The sequence below is a fragment of the Mirounga angustirostris genome, unplaced genomic scaffold (assembly GCF_029215605.1).
Source record: "Mirounga angustirostris isolate CCGP_5_RB_7025 unplaced genomic scaffold, mMirAng1.0.hap1 SCAF_8, whole genome shotgun sequence".
NCBI lineage: Eukaryota > Metazoa > Chordata > Mammalia > Carnivora > Phocidae > Mirounga > Mirounga angustirostris.
The window spans coordinates 25,234,226-25,252,060 of record NW_026991716.1 but is presented as its reverse complement, the minus strand read 5'-3'; the positions used below and the strand labels follow the sequence as shown (position 1 = coordinate 25,252,060).

The following is a 17,835-nucleotide window of genomic DNA, read 5'->3' as shown; positions in this document are numbered from 1 at the left end:
AAAAACTAATGTAATGTATGGTGATTAACATGACATAATAAAATAAAATTAAAAAAAAAGAGATTGAGGAAGGCATAAAGAAATGGAAAAACGTTCCATGCTCATGGAATGGAAAAACAAATATTGTTAAATTGTCCATGCTACCTAGAGCAATCTACACATTCAATGCAATCCCTATCAAAATACCATCAACTTTTTTCACAGAACTGGAACAAATAATCCTAAAATTTGTATGGAACCACAAAGACCCTGAATAGCCAAAGGAAAGTTGAAAAAGAAAACCAAAGCAGTGGCATCACAATTCCAGACTTCAAGCTCTATTACAAAGCTGTGATTAGGGCGCCTGGGTGGCTCAGTTGGTTGAGCGGCTGCTTCGGCTCAGGTCATGATCCTGGAGTCCCGGGATCGAGTCCCACATCGGGCTCCCTGCTCAGCGGGGAGTCTGCTTCTCCCTCTCCCGCTCCCCCTTCTTGTGCTCTCTCACTCTCTCTCTCTCAAATAAATAAATAAAATCTTTAAAAAAAAAACAAAGCTGTGATCATCAAGCCTATATGGTACTGGCACAAAACAGACATATTGTCCAATGGAACAGAATAGAGAACCCAGAAATGGACCCTCTACTACTCTTCAACAAAGCAGGAAAGAATATCCAATGGAACAAAGACAGTCTCTTCAACAAATGGTGTTTGGAAAATTGGACAGCCACATGCAGAAGAATGAAACTGGACCATTTCCTTATACCACACACAAAAATAGATTCAAAATGGGTGAACGACCTAAATGTAAGACAGGAACCCATCAAAATCCTTGAGGAGAACACAGACAGCAACCTCTTTGACCTCAGCCGCAGAAACTTCTTGCTAGACATGTCTTCAAAGGCAAGGGAAACAAAGGCAAAAATGAAGTATTGGGACTTCATCAAGATAAAAAGCTTTTGCACAGCAAAGGAAACAGTCAACAAAACCAAAGGACAACCGAAAGAATGGGAGAAGATATCTGCAAATGACTTACCAAATAAAGGGTTAGTATCCAAAATCTATAAAGAACTTATCAAACTCAACACCCAAAGAACAAATAATCCAATCAAGAAATGGACAGAAGACATGAACAGACATTTCTGCAAAGAAGACATACAAATGGCTGAGACGTGAATAAAAATGCCCCACATCACTTAGCATCAGGGAAATACAAATCAAAACCACAGTGAGGGGCGCCTGGGTGGCTCAGTCGATTAAGCAACTGCCTTCAGCTCAGGTCATGATTCTGGGGTCCTGGGATGGAGCCCTGTGTCAGGCTCCCTGCTCAGTGGAAAGCCTGTTTCTCCCTCTGCCTGCCGCTCCCCTGGCTTATGTGCTCTCTCTCTGACAAATAAATAAATAAAATCTTAAAAAAAAAAAAAAAAACACAATGAGATACCACCTCACACCAGTCAGAATGGCTAAAATTAACAAGTCAGGAAATGACAGATGTTGGCGAGGATGCGGAGAAAGGGGAACCCTCCTACACTGTTGGTAGGAATGTAAGCTGGTGCAGCCACTCTGGATAACAGTATGGAGGTTCCTCAAAAAGTTGAAAATAGAGCTCTCCTACAACCCAGCAAATGCACTACTGGGTATTTACCCCAAAGACACAAATGTAGTGATCTGAAGGGGCACCTGCACCCCAGTGTTTATAAAGCAATGACCACAATAGCCAAACTATGGAAAAGAGCCCAGATGTCCACTGACAGATTAATGGATAAAGAAGATGTGGCATACATACACACACACACACACACACACACACAATGGAATATTACACAGCCATCAAAAAATGAAATCTTGCCATTTGCAACAATGCGGATAGAACTAGAGGGTATTATGCTAAGCAAAATAAATCAATCAGAGGAAGACAATTATCTCACTGATAATTGTCTAAAAAGTGACAATGATCTCACTGATACGTAGAATTTTAGACACAAGGCAGAGGATCATAGGTAAGAGGAATAAATGAAACAAAAAGAAACCAGAGAGGAAACAAACCATAAGAGACTCTTAATCTTAGGAAACAAACTGAGGGTTGCTGGAGGGGAGAGGGGTAGGAAGATGGGGTGACTGGGTGATGGACACTGGGGAGGGTATGTGTTGTAATGAGCACTGGATATTATATAAAACTGATGAATCACAGACCTGTACCCCTGAAACAAATAATACATTATATGTTAATTTAAAAATAATAATAATTAAAAAGAAAAGACTGCTAGAGGTGCAAATTCAATGCTTTTTCACTCTGCATTGAGGAACATGCTTCCATTATATGTGACTGAGCAATTCACTTCAGCATTATAATCAAATCCAATATTCAAGCATATAACATATAACTAAGCTCTCATGGCACAATTTTCAAGTGTAATTATGAAGTATAAACACTTTCTATAAATACTTAATAAATCTTTATTTTCTTCATCCTTGAAGTTAAAAATAAGTCATATGAAAGTCAGAGAAAGGATCCTCTAAAATTTACATGTAGTGAAAATCTTAAAAGGCACAGCATGAACAGTCTGATAAAGGCAAACACACCCTTCAGCAAAATCCCTTCATATAAAAATTATCTAACTGCAATTCCATGTAACACGGTTCTATGTAACTGAGCACCAAAACAACATCCTAAAAGCAGTCATTTCAGTGAATGGATTTCTATACACAATTGTGTTACTACTCATGGTAAGTCACAAGATTTGGCAGGAAAACCACTTACTGGCTTGCCAAAAGCTAAGTTTGGCACACTGGTGCCCCACTGCCAAGAACACTACCGATAACTGGCTTTCTCTCCCACATAATTATCTTCCAAGTATGCTTCACTCAGTCACTCTCCATGTACTAAGCTCCTATGGAAATGGTTAATGGAACTGAGCACCTTGTTTCCAATTCATCTAGAAGCATGGGATTCCCAAAATTCTTTATGGAAGGAATAAAGGGACAAGCTGAAAATTGGAGGAATTTTGCAAAAGAACATGACATTGGGGAGGCTATGTACTATGGTGAGCGCTGTGAATTGTGTAAGACTGATGAATCAGACCTGTACCTCTGAAACAAATAATAGATTATATGTTAATTAAAAAAAAAAGATAAAAAGCTTCTGCACAGTGAAGGAAACAATCAACAAAACTAAAAGGTAACCTACAGAATGGGAGGAGATTTTTGCAAAAGTCATATCTGAAAAGGGTTAGTATCCAAAATCTATAAGGAACTTACCAAACTCAACACCTAAAAAATAAAAAATCCAGCTAAGAAATGGGCAGAAGACATGAATAGACATTTTTCCAAAGAAGACATCCAGATGGCCAACAGACACATGAAAAGATGCTCAACATCACGCATCATCAGGGAAACACAAATCAAAACCGTGCTAAGATATCACCTCACACCTGTCAGAATGGCTCAAATTAACAACACAAGAAACTGATGTTGGCAAGGATTTGGAGAGAGGGACCCTTATGTACAGTTGGTGGGAAAGCAAACTGGTGCAGCCACTGTGGAAAACAGTGTGGAGGTTCCTCAAAAAGTTAAAAACAGAACTACACTATGATCCAGCAATTGCACTACTAGGTATTTACTGAAAGGACACAAAAATACTGATTCGAAGAGATACATGTACCTTGATGTTTATAGCAGCATTATCAATAACAGCCAAACTATGGAGAGGGCCCAAATGTCCATCAACTGATAAACGGGTAAAGAAGATGTGGTGTATATATACACAGTGGAATATTACTTAGCCATCAGAAAGAATGATATCTTGCCATTTTCAACAACATGGATAGAACTAGAGTGTATTATGCTAGGCAAAATGAGTCAAAGAAAGAAAAATACCATACGGTTTCACTCATGCAGAATTTGAGAATGAAACAGGTGAACATAGGGGGAATAAAAGAGAGATGCAAACCATAAAATGGACTGAGAACAGACTGAGGGCTGCTGGAGGGGAGGTTGGTGGGGGGACAGGTTAAATAGGTGATGGGTATTAAGGAAAGCACTTGTTGTGATGAGCACTGGGTGTTGTACATAAGTGATAAATCACTAAATTCTACTCCTGAAACTAATATTATACTATGTGTTAACTAACTGGAATTTAAATAAAAACTTGAAACAAAAAATGAACAACAACAAAAAATAACATGACATTAGTAAAATTTAAATAGTAAGAAAAAGAGGGAGGGAGAGCTGAAGTATACTGGGATAACCTACTTAACTTCAATCATGAAACTAAAAGGACAAATGTTAGTTTTGATGCCAGATAAGTAGGAGCCACAGAAAATTCTGGGGGATGAGCAAGAGGACTGGTGACAAGTACCGTACAGCAGCATGGACACACCTAGGGCTTTCCCACTCCACAGCTGCTGTCCAGGTTGTTACAAGAGACTATGTGGCCATGATCTTTCACCTGCATCCCAAGCTGATATGTTAAATAGATTACAGATTATTTGAATTTGCATGTCATGCTCTCACCTCAAATTCCAAAGGAGGAAAACTAAATTTAGTATCTTCCCCAGAAAACTGGCTTTCTTTCCCAGTGACTGCATTTCTGGCCATGGTAATTCCATCCAGCCAGTCTCCAAAATTAAAATAGCCTTGAGATCTCTAACTCCTGCCCTTGTCACATTCCCTACACCTAACTGACCACAAAGTCCTGTTGTCCCTTTGATTACCTTTCCTTCTCCACAACCAATACTGTTTGCATCTGTATCTTCATAATTACAAGAGGCTCCTAGCAGGTCTTCCTGCCTCCGTTGTTTTGCTACTCAAATTCATTCTGTATTACCTACACCAAACTGCATTCTCAAAACACTTCTCTATCCTTCTCTCACACCTCCCAATCTTGAGAACTTACTACACATAATAATTTACTATATATAGTGAATTATTTATTATACATAATAAATAGCATTATCATGTCAGAAAATGTTGGGCATTGTGTGAGGTATTATTATAATCATAATATGTAATCCACATATCAATTTGTAATGTGAGTATAATTAATTGGATTTTAAAGAGGAAACTAAAGTTCAAGTTTATTAAGTAACTCACTTAGGGACACTCAGCCAGTAAATGGCAGACATTTCTAAATGTACTTTTTTCTTTTTTTTTTTTTAAGATTTTATTTATTTATTTGAGAGAGAGAGAGAGCACAAGAGGGGGGAGCGGGAGAGGGAGAAGCAGACTTCCCGCTGAGCAGGGAGCCCGATGCAGTACTCGATCCTGGAACTCCAGCATCATGACCTGAGCCGAAGGCAGAACTCAACCAACTGAGCCACCCAGGCGCCCTCTTTTTTTTTTTAATTAACTTTTTTTAAAGCAGGATTTGAGCCCAGGTTTCAGACTCACCCAAGGCTGAGCTCCTTCTGTCACATCACAGTGTCTCTGCCTCCCCACTGCTTTATTCTATCAAATCCAAGCACCTCTGCTTTTGTTAAAAACTGGAAATATAGCTTCTAAGATAGAAAAATGAGCATGAAAATAGTAACATCTTTAACCATCCTTCACTGAATACAAGACTATACAAAAGAGTTCTATGTCAAAAAGAAGAAAAAGTAGTATATAGGTGGTCCTTAAGTAGCTCTGCTTTCTACAAGAAGGCCTCATAACTAACCCTGTTAATACAACAGCATTTATAGCCAGAAACTTCCAAGGTAATCGATGCTCAATAAATCTATTGAATTAATGATACTTCAGAGCATTTTTAAGGAAAGATCTTCTTGTGATTCTGTGACTTATTACTATCATAGCACTTAACATGCTGTAAAATTGCTTGTTGCTCACCAGACTATCCACTCTTGACAACAAAATCGTGTCCATCTTCCTGGGGCCTGTATCTCCAAAACCTACCTCAACACAGAAGAAATCTCAGCAAATATCTATTGGATGAATAAAACCTCAACTATTAAACCCTAAGCTCAAAATATAGATAATAAATAATGGGAATTTAAAAATCCTTCCTTATCAAAAAAACCACTTCATTTTTATAACCTAAAAGGACAGACAGTTCAGATTTTTCACTTTAACCTTACAAATTCTGACAAAATACAATATATGAATTTCTTCTTAGCTTACACAATTATAAATTCACTGAAGTTAATAGTTCACTTTGTTTTTAAAAAAATTCTATTGGCCTTGGGGCGCCTGGGTGGCTCAGTCAGTTAGGCGGCTGCCTTCGGCTCAGGTCATGATCCTGGGGTCCTGGGATCGAGCCCCACATCAGGCTCCCTGCTCCGCGGGAAGCCTGCTTCTCCCTCTGCCACTCCCCCTGTTTGTGTTCCCTCTCTCGCTGTGTCTCTCTCTGTCAAATAAATAAAATCTTTAAAAAAAAAAAAATTCTATTGGCCTTATCTTTAAACTGCTTAAAAATAAGATTTTCTTTACATATAATCAAACTGTAATTTAGTGTTCAATCCTAAAGTCATAGCACTTTACACTCTGAACTGACTTGAGAGATGACCAAGTAATCCCTTCACAATAAGGATTATGAAACAGACTCAGAAAAAATTAAGGCTATAAAATTAACTAGTGTTAAAACCCAGCCTCTGATTCTCAGTTCCATGCTCTTTCCTCAGTTAATCAATTAGTTACATGTAATGTAAAGGCATAAAAAACCTTTCTACCACATAATAATCCTTGATCAAAGTAGGACAGTACTCAAAACATCTTTCTCATTTCCAACTTTGCCAAACCCTTCCTACCAGGATCGCAATCACAGTAAGGAAGATTCAGAGTGCAGTCCACTGTCCTCAATCCTCTTACACAGGAAGATAAGCCTGGCTCCCAGATCTGCTTACGCTATCAGTCTGTAAGACTTACTGATGTCAGATCTGTTTGCCTCCCAGTACTTTATAGCCTTGTGGTTGATTCCAAATACTATGGAACTTTCTGCCCCTGGATAATAGACTCTCTGTGCAAAACACAAGGCTAAATATTAATACCCTCCTCATTCAACTTTCTTTCCTAGAATTCAAGTACTCTTTTATTATCTTCTTAACACTGAAGAGAAGGTCCATTCTAGTAATGGGACAAAGGTCCCTATTATGTGCCAGAATTATTTTCTACTCGGTAAAATTACTCTTCCAACCTGACAGCAAAGGTAAATAACTTGCCCAAAATCATGCAGCTCATGCAGCTCCTAAGTAACTAATCAGTAATTCAAACCTAAATTGGGCTAAAAATCTAACTCATTCTCCTCCACTTGTGCTAACGCAGAGCCCCAGCCTTCAGAGTTTGCAAGATTAGTTGTCAATATAGGCCCGCCAATGAACTAATTAAAGATATGACCCACATAACACAGCTAATAAAATGAGAGGCATCTAATGTAGTGATTAGTACAAGCTTATTTCACTATTATAATCCACCTCTCCACAACTGCAAAAAACTCTTGAATATGCTTTGTTCTTGAAACTTAGTAAACAATATATTTATCTCTCCTTAGAATTTATTTGTTGGGGGCGCCTGGGTGGCTCAGTTGGTTAAGCAACTGCCTTCAGCTCAGGTCATGATCCTGGAACCCCAGGATCGAGTCCCACATCGGGCTCCCCGCTCAGTGGGGAGTCTGCTTCTCCCTCTGACCCTCTCCCCTCTCATGCTCTCTCTCTCTCAAATAAATAAATAAAATATTTAAAAAAAAGAATTTATTTGTTGATACTAATTACAAACTTACAGAAAATAAAATTAATGGGATTTACATTTCAGATCTGACTTTGCAAACAATGACTGGAGTGACCTTTGGATGACAATATATTTAACCTCCATATTCCTTGGGGATAATAAGAAAACTGCATCACAGGAGGCTCTTTTGCTTCAGTAATGAACATAAACCCTTTGAACAGTGCCCAGCACAAAGTAAATGCTCAATACATGTTAATTATTGTAACTACCATAATTATCATCACCATCGTCACCACCTAAAACATTAATGTTATAATGTTACCAGAACATGATGTTACCAGAACATCAATATTATAAGGATGGTCATTTTTGTCATTATGTTCACTGTTGTATCCCCAGTGCCTGACACATAACTGGCACTCAAACATTTCTTAAGTGCATTATGATTACTAGCACTTCTATTACTAAGTAGAGGATGACTCAACCAAAATATAATTGCCTCTGTGAGAAAAGATAAATTAAGCATGAAAAAAATTGCTACCTGGAAATTTAGAAGAGGTATGAAATAGAGAATTGCTAGTAGCCCAAATACAATGCTACTGGAAGAGAGAAGAGGGGAGGCTACTCTCAAGTCAAGGAAGCATCTACTCAGATTAAACTAATCCACCAGAATAAAAGTCAAGTCAAAAGTACTTGGTAAGATCATTTTGCAGACCAAAACATTTTCAGGCTTAGACCAGGCTTCCCTGTTCATTACAGGGTACAAGAATCTAGAATAGAGGACTTCTGAGTCTCCTAAGGAAAATCTAATCGGACCTTGATAGCAAGGACAAACCCCACCATATAGAAAGGAAAAGTAGCATCAGAAAAAGATAAAAAAATGTACCTAAGGGCACAATAGGCAAACTGGGAGCTGTAACTCTCAGATCCACATGCAGGTAGAAGGATCCTGGGAACAAGGATCCTTACAAGCAGCCATACAAACAAGCAACTCGGCCTCTCACCCGCCTCTCTCTAACACATTGAAAACTCAGACTATCCATGTGCTGATTAGAGCTTATGGGCAACCTCTCCAGGCACAATTTTCATCTAGACAACCCATCACCCAAGCTGCAGGCCCAGGGACCTACCCACTTCTGAGGATCCTATTAATTGCCTACTGGCTCTTGGTCCTCCACTGAAGAAACAGCTTTATGGGCAGGGAGAAGCACTTTGCTCTAACCCTTTTCATCTCTTACTGAAAAATCCCTTGGAGAACTAAAAAGAACAGTAGGGAAAGGAGCCACCAGAAGCTTTCAAAAGGTCTCAGAGAACGTAGTGCTCTACCTCCATTCCCCACCACTATTCCAGACTTCTACTAAGACACACACACCTACATGTTAACATCACCTAACGGGCATGGTAAGGTACCAATCAAAATATGTAACAGCCTTTAAAAACAACTTCTTGAGAGCGGTGAACTTCTGCAGTTTGTTGACAGACAAACTGTAAGCTAGTCTGACAAGATAGGAGAGAAGGTCCTGAGAAAAAAACTAGTGCATTAAGAGTTCTTAGGCAAGTTTGAAATTCTCCAAGTCTCAGTTTCCTTGTTTGATATAAGGTGGACAGTAAAAATTTGTATCACCTGGGGTGAAATGAGATAATTTGGTGGTGTTTTTTTTTTTAAAGATGTATTTATTTATTTTAGAGGTGGGAAAGGGCAGAGGGAGAGGGAGAGAGAAATTTAAGCAGACTCACGCTGAGCACAGAGCCCAATGTGGGGCTGGATCTCTTGACCCTGAGATCACCACCTGAGCCAAAACCAACAGTCAGACACTTAACCAACTGTACCACTTAGGAGCCCCGAAATGAGATAATTTGTAGAAGGTGCTTGATACACTGCATGGCACACAGTAATCATTCTATCAATGTCAGTAATTTTTTTCCGTACCCTCGCCCCATATAATTATCTACTAAGTATCCAGAAGGCAAACATTTTGCCTCACTCCTTAAACCTGATTCATAGCCAAATAATTCTCGTTTAGTGGTAACTTTTACTTAACAAAAGTTCAGGAGAGGCTGCTTCAAAGGACAGGCAAATCGAGAACTCTATACCTCCAAGAGCCATTCAGGATCACAAGAACAATTAAGAGTACTTCCAGTTCATCTAGAAATCAAGTCAGTAACTAACAAAAGTCACTCTCAATTTCAGCCTTGGGGTCCTGAAGCCAAACATGAGAGACGTGCAGCACTGGCTTTTCCCATGTTGTGAGTAGATAAGGTAGCACTCAAGTCTGGGGGCACTGGAGGCGAACTACCAACTCCGGACAGTATATGACCCTGAATGAACAGTGAATGTCTAAGGTCTCTAAAGAATGTGTTGTCTAACATGAAAAGATGCTCAGCATCTCTCATCATAGGGGAAATGCAAATCAAAACCACAATGAGATATCAACTCATACCTGTGAGAATGCCTAAAATCAAAAAGACAAGAAATAGCAAGTGTTGGTAAGGATGTGGAGAAAAAAGAACTCTTATGCACTGTTGGTGCAAATGTAAATTGGTACAGCCACTGTGAAAAACAGTGTGGAGGTTCTTCAAAAGAGAAATACCATATGATCCAATAATTCCACTACTGGGTATTTACCAAAGAAAACAAAGACACTAATCTGAAAAGATATATGCACCCTATATTTATTGCAGCATTATTTACAATAGCCAAGATATGGAAGCAACCTAGTATCCATAAATAGACAAATGGATAAGGAAGATGTAGTGTGTACACACACACACACACACACACACACACACACACACACACAGAGAGGAATATTATGCAGCTATTAAAAAGGATGAGAGCTTACCATTTACGACAACATGAATGGACCTAGAGGGTATAATGCTAAGTGAAATAAGTCAGAGAAAGACAAATTCCATATGACTTCACTCATATGTGGAATCTGAAAAACAGAACAAATGAATAAACAAACAAAAAGTAGAATCAGACCTATAAATATAGGGAACAAAATGATGGTTGCTAGAGGGAAGGAGGTGGGAGGATGAGCAAAATGGTTGAAGGGGAGTGGGAGATACAGGCTTCCAGTTATGAAATGAGTAAGTCACAGGAATAAAAGGCACAGCATAGGAAATATAGTCAAAGGGACTGTAACAGTGTTCTGTAGTGACAGATGGCAGCTACCCTTGTGGTGAACACAGCATAAAGTAGAGAGAAGTTTAATCACTAAGTTGTACACCTGAAACTAATGTAACACTGTGTGTCAATTACACTCAAATAAAAAAATTGAAAGAATGTGTTGTCTAAAGTTAACCTCTTTCTTTAGTCCCTACAATCTTGTTAATTTTCCTTTATAGATCCAATACTAAAGATTCCTATTTAATTACCCTAAGCCTCTCAATCTTTGCAGAGTGCAAATATTTTGTTAAAATAAGATGTTAAATGTTACACAAAACTACTTTTACCTTACATATTGAAACAGATTTGATTACTTATTATGTTTATTATTATTCAACTTTCTAGAACACTACAATATACATTACTACATGTAGTTTTTACTCCAATTGTCCTGTCTTAAAGCAGTCTCTCTTTCTTGTTAAGGGAAAGGAGTGTTGACAAGTCCTAAGTCAATGATGGAAAGAGAAGAGTCTGGGGTTCTGTTCCTAACACTACCATTAATTTGCTGTGTGACCTGGGGAAATCACACTTTCTCAATCTTCTTTCCTCCTCTACATTATAATGTTAATTTAATTCCAGTTCTAAAATCCCAACATGTATGCCAAAGGAATATGTTTCAAATTTAGTGGTAAATATGAATACAAAAACAGTAGGAAATCTATCCCACAAAACTGGACATGTTACCTTTTTTCCCTGAAATGAATATATTCATATCCTTTAAATCTTAAGTTATAACAAATCATTTCATCTCTTAAACTTCAATTTGTCGGTCAAGTATATACTATCCAATTCTGCCCAGTACCCTGCTGATAATGTCTTACTTCTACCCAGCCAAAAAGGAACGCATCATAACATTTTATTCTCATTTCTACAGTCAGCTGCAAGACAATAAACATTAGTAACTGAAGATTAATTTGCTTATCAAACATTTTGAGTACCTAACCTGTACCAGTTATACTAGACATAGGAGATAATGATTAAGACACTTTTTCCTATCCTCATGGAGTCACAATCCTGTAAAGAAAGACATAACACATGTGCCATCACTCCCTTTCCCAGGCAGACATCACTAACCAATCATGGGCCTCTCCCTTGAACTGGAAAAAGCCTTGGCTCCAGGATTCCATGTAGCCATTACCAATCAAATGGGCTAGTTTTAATAGACCACATCACATTTCACTAAATCTCCATCTACATAAGTGATGATTCTCATACCTATATTGGAATGTAGAAGTTTATGGGAAACTGAATATGGATTAGAAAGTAAAACCAAAAGAGGTAATGTCCCAGTTATCTATTATAATTCAATTGAAGCATTATTTAAAAGGGGATAAGGAAAACTGTGGGAAGAATGGTACTTCCTGCCAATTCTCAATTACCATTTTCTAATATGCTAAATTAACTCTTAAATGAAGAACATGAAGCCTGCAAGAGCCACCTGAGTCTACGGAATTAGGTCATCCATTTTACATGTTTTCTTTAAAGACCAGAAACTAATAAAAGTAGTGAAAATTAAAAATAAGGCCATAAAAACAAAATTCTGAAACAAAATAATATGACTTAAAGAATCTGACCTTGATAACCCAAAGTGTCCATCTCTTTCATCTTTGCAAGACTTACCAAAAGTTTGTTGTCTTCCAACCACAGACAAGTTAACTCTTCTTGACTGTAACTATTTAAAGATAAATGCTTTGTCTTCCATGTGTCATGAAGCAGAAATCTGGAGCATTGAATTGGTACTTGCTTAAATGTTTGGCCAGATCTAAACCACTTCCCAAGGAAAATCTAGGCCAACTTACAGGTAAGAAGGACCACACCCTGTCAAATATTTCCACTTTTAAAACACCAATATTAACCTTACAATCAACACATCTGACAAAGTAATCTACAGTTCAAACCTGCCTACTCTCTTGTCAGTGACCAGCCTGAAATAACAGATATTAGAAAAATATCTGTTTAACAAAGGAAAAAATCCACAAACACTAACCATTCAATTATGTCTCTATCTACCAAAAAGTGTGCTTTTGCCATCCATTAGGGAGTAATAAAAGTGTCCTAAGAAGATGACTGTCTTTAAAAAACTACTATCAAGCATATTGTGCATCATGTTGTTTTGTTGTTTAAAGTTATTTCTCTAAGAGTGTAATACTAATAAAAAGTCTGACTCACCTTTCCACTTTGTCTTGACTCACAGGAAAGTCAAAGCTGAATTTTATGTCCACCTTGACAGTAGCTATCCTTAACTTTGGGTTTTGGTACACTACATCCACCTTTCTATTGCCTTCACTGCAGACCCCTGTTTTTTTGGTTTGGAGTTGGCTGGTTTGTTGTTGTTGTTGTTTTTCATTCTTTTTAAGATGGCCCAATGATGTGTTTTTTATTGATGCCACTTCAGAATCTTTTTGGAAATGAGCAAGAGGTATAAATAATTTAATAAATTAAATTCCCTCCATTATTATTACAGTGTCCTCACTGTCCCCAAAACTGTCTCCTCTCTTCACTCTTGTGCATGCTGTCCAACCCAACACAGCCCCTGCTATTTCTAGCATTCAATGACTTATCCAAGAGTCCTGGACATTGGATAAACCATTCATTTGGCCTCTAACATACTTTTACAATACTACTTCACTACTTATACAATACTATACTACTACTTCACTACTTGTACAAGACTACAATACTACATCACTTGTACAATACAAGTTTCCTACTTCACTACTTCACTACCATACTTGAACAGTACTACTTTTTTCATGTGCATGGTCTTAGGTTCCTCAAAGACTGTAAGATCCTAGTGGGCAATGAGTACATCTTACATATCGTTATATTCCCACCAGCATCAAAACAGCCTTGTACCCTGCAGAAACAGAGTAAAGCTATGTTGTTAATGAGAAAAGTCAACATTTTTGAAAGCCCACTAAGCAAAACTATGTGGGAAATAATACGCTGAAAGGTTTCTATCTTAAAGCAGTTTACAAACCAAAGAACTAAGACGTGCAAATTACCTATATAGCCAACAGAGACTGCATATATGTAAATACAAAGAAAGTTCCTGGAATGGCTGCATTTGGCAGGATTAGTTGGAGTATACAGAGGCTTTAGTTGATTGAAAAGGAGTAAGACCTGTGAGGGCATTCAGCCACAAAATGACTCCAATGGGGGTACAAAGAGATAGTATTCAAAGAAAAGCAAGAACAGTTCCATATGTGTAGTAAAGAACCACAAGCACATTAAGAGAGTGGAGGTGAGCTCTGGGGATGGCTGGTAGAGGGCCTAGAGGCAGCAAAGCCAAGCCTGAGAGTGGTTTTCTTTAAGGTGATTTAATAAGGTAAAAACTTTAGAAAATGATTCACAATTACTGTATCGAGAATAGACAGGAGGGAGGGACGCCTGGGTGGCTCAGTCGTTAAGCATCTGCCTTCAGCTCAGGTCATGATCCCAGGGTCCTGAGATCGAGTCCCACATCGGGCTCCTTGCTCAGTGAGGAGCCTGCTTCTCCCTCTCCCTCTGCTTCTCCCCCTGCTTGTGCTCTCTCTCTCTCTCTGACAAATAAATAAAAATCTTAAAAAAAAAAAAAAAAAAAGAATAGACAGGAGGGAGAAAGCTAGTATATGAAACCTGACAGTAAGTACTAGAGATGCATAGCAGACAGGGCACCATGGCTACCTGCACTCATTCTCAAGTGGGAATTAGGGACAACCCATTTAAGAGCCCATCATAGCACAATTGCCATGAATACCCTAAGGGCAATGGTATCTACCTCACCTTCTTGAATCTGAGATCTCTTCTTAGAGTAAAACAGGCTCTCTCTTTTTCTTTCTCTCTCACTCTCTCTCTCTCTCACACACACACACAGACACACAAAGCTGTACTGTAGCTTACCACAGAAGCAGCATTAGCAAAATTGCTCTAAGCAACTCCTTGGTTCAAATCTCAGCTCTGACACTCACTGGATGTGCACTCCCAGGGAACATACTTAACCTTACTTAGCCAGGTATAAATTGGGAATAAAAATTGTACCTGCCTCTAAGGTAGGGATATATAAAGTGTTCAGCAGAGTGAGTAGTTCAGTAAGCTCTCACCAAATACTATTTTAAAAATGGATAAGAATGTATGGATTTTCAGGTCTCTTGTATTAACTTCACAGTCCTCTGAAGATCCTTGATACTCAGGTTAGGAGGCACTGTCCTAGAAGATAAATGCAAAGCATAGCAGAGCAGTAAATTCCATTAGCAAGGATTTATGTGCAGCTACAGAGTTTAGCACTCTGCCAGGGGTACAGAAGCCAACACAAAAACCCAACATGGAAAGGGACAATGCAAAGGGTGAAGGTGGGAGGAAAGAGGAAAATACTGGTGCTGAAGGTAAAAGGAGACTGAAACTCAAGGATTTTAAAGTTGGAAGTGAAGTGGTGAGCCAAAATGAAGTGGTGAGCCAAAAATGTCTGGTTAGGGCATAGCACGCTGAACATGTGCTTAAAGAAGACTCCCCTGCAGCAGCCTATTGGACAAACTACAATGGGGGCCACTTCCGCACCTTCCTTGCCACTCAGTACCAAACAGATGACTGTGTTCAAAGCCCTAAACAAGGTCCGATGTCTAATCTGTGCTAATTGATAGTGCTAGTCGCTTAAATTGGTATAAGCCATACCAACAGAGTTACATTAACAGCTTAACTAATTTCTTAATGTTTACTTAAAAAAATCTCTCTCTTCAAGAGTTCATATAAGCTTAGTAAACGTTTGAGCTTCAGATCCAGTCTAAGAAACTGGAAAAAGGGAAACCATCTACAGAAGAGTCCTCAGCATTAGGGGAAAAAAAAAAAAAAAAGTATGTAGGCCATGACATGAAAGCATACAGGCCCTTGCCTAAATTTAATGGTTCACTTCCTCAATCTCAAATCCTTGTCCTATCCACCTCTTCCACCAGTTTTCAAACAGTTTTTTATTGTAATAACCTTAAACAAAGTAAGATGAATAACCAGAAACTAATTTGATATCCAGTAGTTAAAACCATCTAATATTCTTGCACTCTACATCTGGCCAATTCCAATTTCTTTTCTTATGCTAGAGTGCTATGAGAGCAGAGTTTGAATCCCAGCTGGACACTTCTAGTTGTTTGACTTCAGACAAATCAAACTCCCATGCCTCACTTTCCACATCTGTAAAGTGGAGGTAAAAAAAAAAAAAAAAAAAAAAAGTACCCCTTCAAAGAGTACTTCTAAAAACTAAATGAGTTAATATTAGTCATGTGACCGATACATAATAAGCACAACATTTATTAGCCATCATCTCCATTAGAGTAATTTTAGCCACAATCAAGAGATCTCCAGAAGCACACATATGACACTTTGTCTACAAAAATAATGAGCAAAATCATTCCATCACCAATGAATCTAAAGCAGCACAGCTTGGTTAGATCCAGTGGTGAGGTCCTACCTGTTGCAATGTCTCTAAGAGATGACTGTCAGGAAAGAGCCATGCTCAGTCTGCACATGGGGTTCCAACATGCAGGACAGCTCCTCGTGACTGTATCACTTAAGGAACTCCTTTTGTTTGGAAATAGAACCCTAGCCTAACTTCGGACCAGTCTGTCAGATACACTTCAAATGTATTAACATGGATTTCAGGAGTTTGTGTGTTTAAAAAGTTTTTGTGAGGTGTGCTTTTTAAACAAAAAATATTTCCTGGTCTATGACTCCTCGGCATTACTTTCTTTCGTTTTTTTCTGTCTGGAAATCTGGTGAAGGGGAACCAAAACAGCAAAAACTCCCCTGCTTCCCAAGCATTAGCAGGTAAATGGCCTTGGCCCTTACACGGAAATACAGCAAGTTGGCTCCACAAACACACACACACACACACACACACACTCACTCACAGAAAACCAGTCATTTTTCCCTCCCCCAGCACTAGGATCTGCAAAGAACTAAATTGGAAGTGCACCCTAGAGGGCTTGGAGAAACAAGCACTGCAGTCGCCGGCTGGACAGGTGAGAGAGTCTTACTCAGGTATGAGGACCACATCCCAAGTAGAACACACGCTCCCACGCCCCAAGGGACGCCTAGAAGCATTCCATGCATTCAGCACACTCCCCACAAGGCACAACTTGTCATCGACCTCCACAACAAGCCACATCGGAAACCTTCCGGGATGCCCAGAAGGCTGTTCCTGGTAACGCAGGCAGCCCCCAGCGCGGGGCGCACACGTGCCCCAGCAGCAGCAGGCCCGGCTCGAACTCCCGCCTCGGCACTCACCTGGCCCGTGATGCCAGTGATGAGCGCCACTTTTCTGGGCTTGCCCATCTCTCCGTCCCCGGAGCCCCGAGCGCTGGGGCAGCGTACCGCCGCGTGTGCCATGTCGCTACCGGCGTGTGGCGGAGAGCTGGGCGGAGCTGAGGCCAGTGGAGCAGAGGCAGCGGCGCCGAAGGGACGTGGGGGTGTGCCTGCACACAAGCCTCCTCGCCCAGGCAGCAGGGAAGGAGCGCACCGCGCGGCCAGCCGCCACAATCTGACAGGGGCGCTCGGGAGGCCGGGCGGGGAGGGCCGGGGGCGGGCCGAGGCGGGCCCTACTGCGGGGCGGCGGGGCTGCGGCCTGGCGAGCGCCGCGTCATTCGCGTCAGCCCGCGACGCTCCCGTGGCGCCCGCGGCAGGCCCCGCCCCCCGCCGACGGCCGCCGCGCCACGCCACGCCTCCCCCGCCGCGGGCCGCGCGCGCCGCGCGGGCAGGGCGGAGCGCCGGAGGGGCGGGCTTGTCGCCGGGTCCCACCGCCTCTGGCCGGGGCTGTTAGGCAGCTTCAGGAAAGGAAATGTTACCCGGTCTTTACGCCCGGCCTGTCCTGTGGCAAGGCCTGGTGTGGAGGGGGCGGGCCGTCGGCGGCCTGGACTTCACCATCTTACCCTCCTTGGGACCCCTGTCTCCTGTCCTCCGCCCTTCTGGATTTCCCAGGATTGCTAATAGTACCTGAAGATGCTGAGAGGAAGTATGGCCTGACCTTTTCATTAGGAGAAAGCTTTGAATGCCAAATCTAGGCGTCAC

The 17,835-nt window shown here is 40.3% G+C and overlaps 1 protein-coding gene across 3 annotated transcripts in view; it reads right to left on the bottom strand.

Moving 5' to 3' along the window:
• GMDS (GDP-mannose 4,6-dehydratase) overlaps positions 1-17,413 on the bottom strand; it is a 659,281-nt gene extending 641,868 nt beyond the window's left edge. For 2 of the 3 annotated variants that reach the window (XR_010413540.1, XM_045866473.3), the window contains exon 1: positions 17,056-17,410. Coding sequence is in view for 2 of the 3 variants with exons in the window: in XM_045866473.3 (XP_045722429.1) it covers positions 17,056-17,157 (102 nt within the window). In the remaining variant the exon portion in view is untranslated. Of the gene's footprint in view, positions 1-17,055 lie in introns of all 3 variants that reach the window. The other variant, XM_064597281.1, reaches the window with a different exon arrangement.
• Between the last annotated feature and the right edge of the window lie 422 nt (positions 17,414-17,835).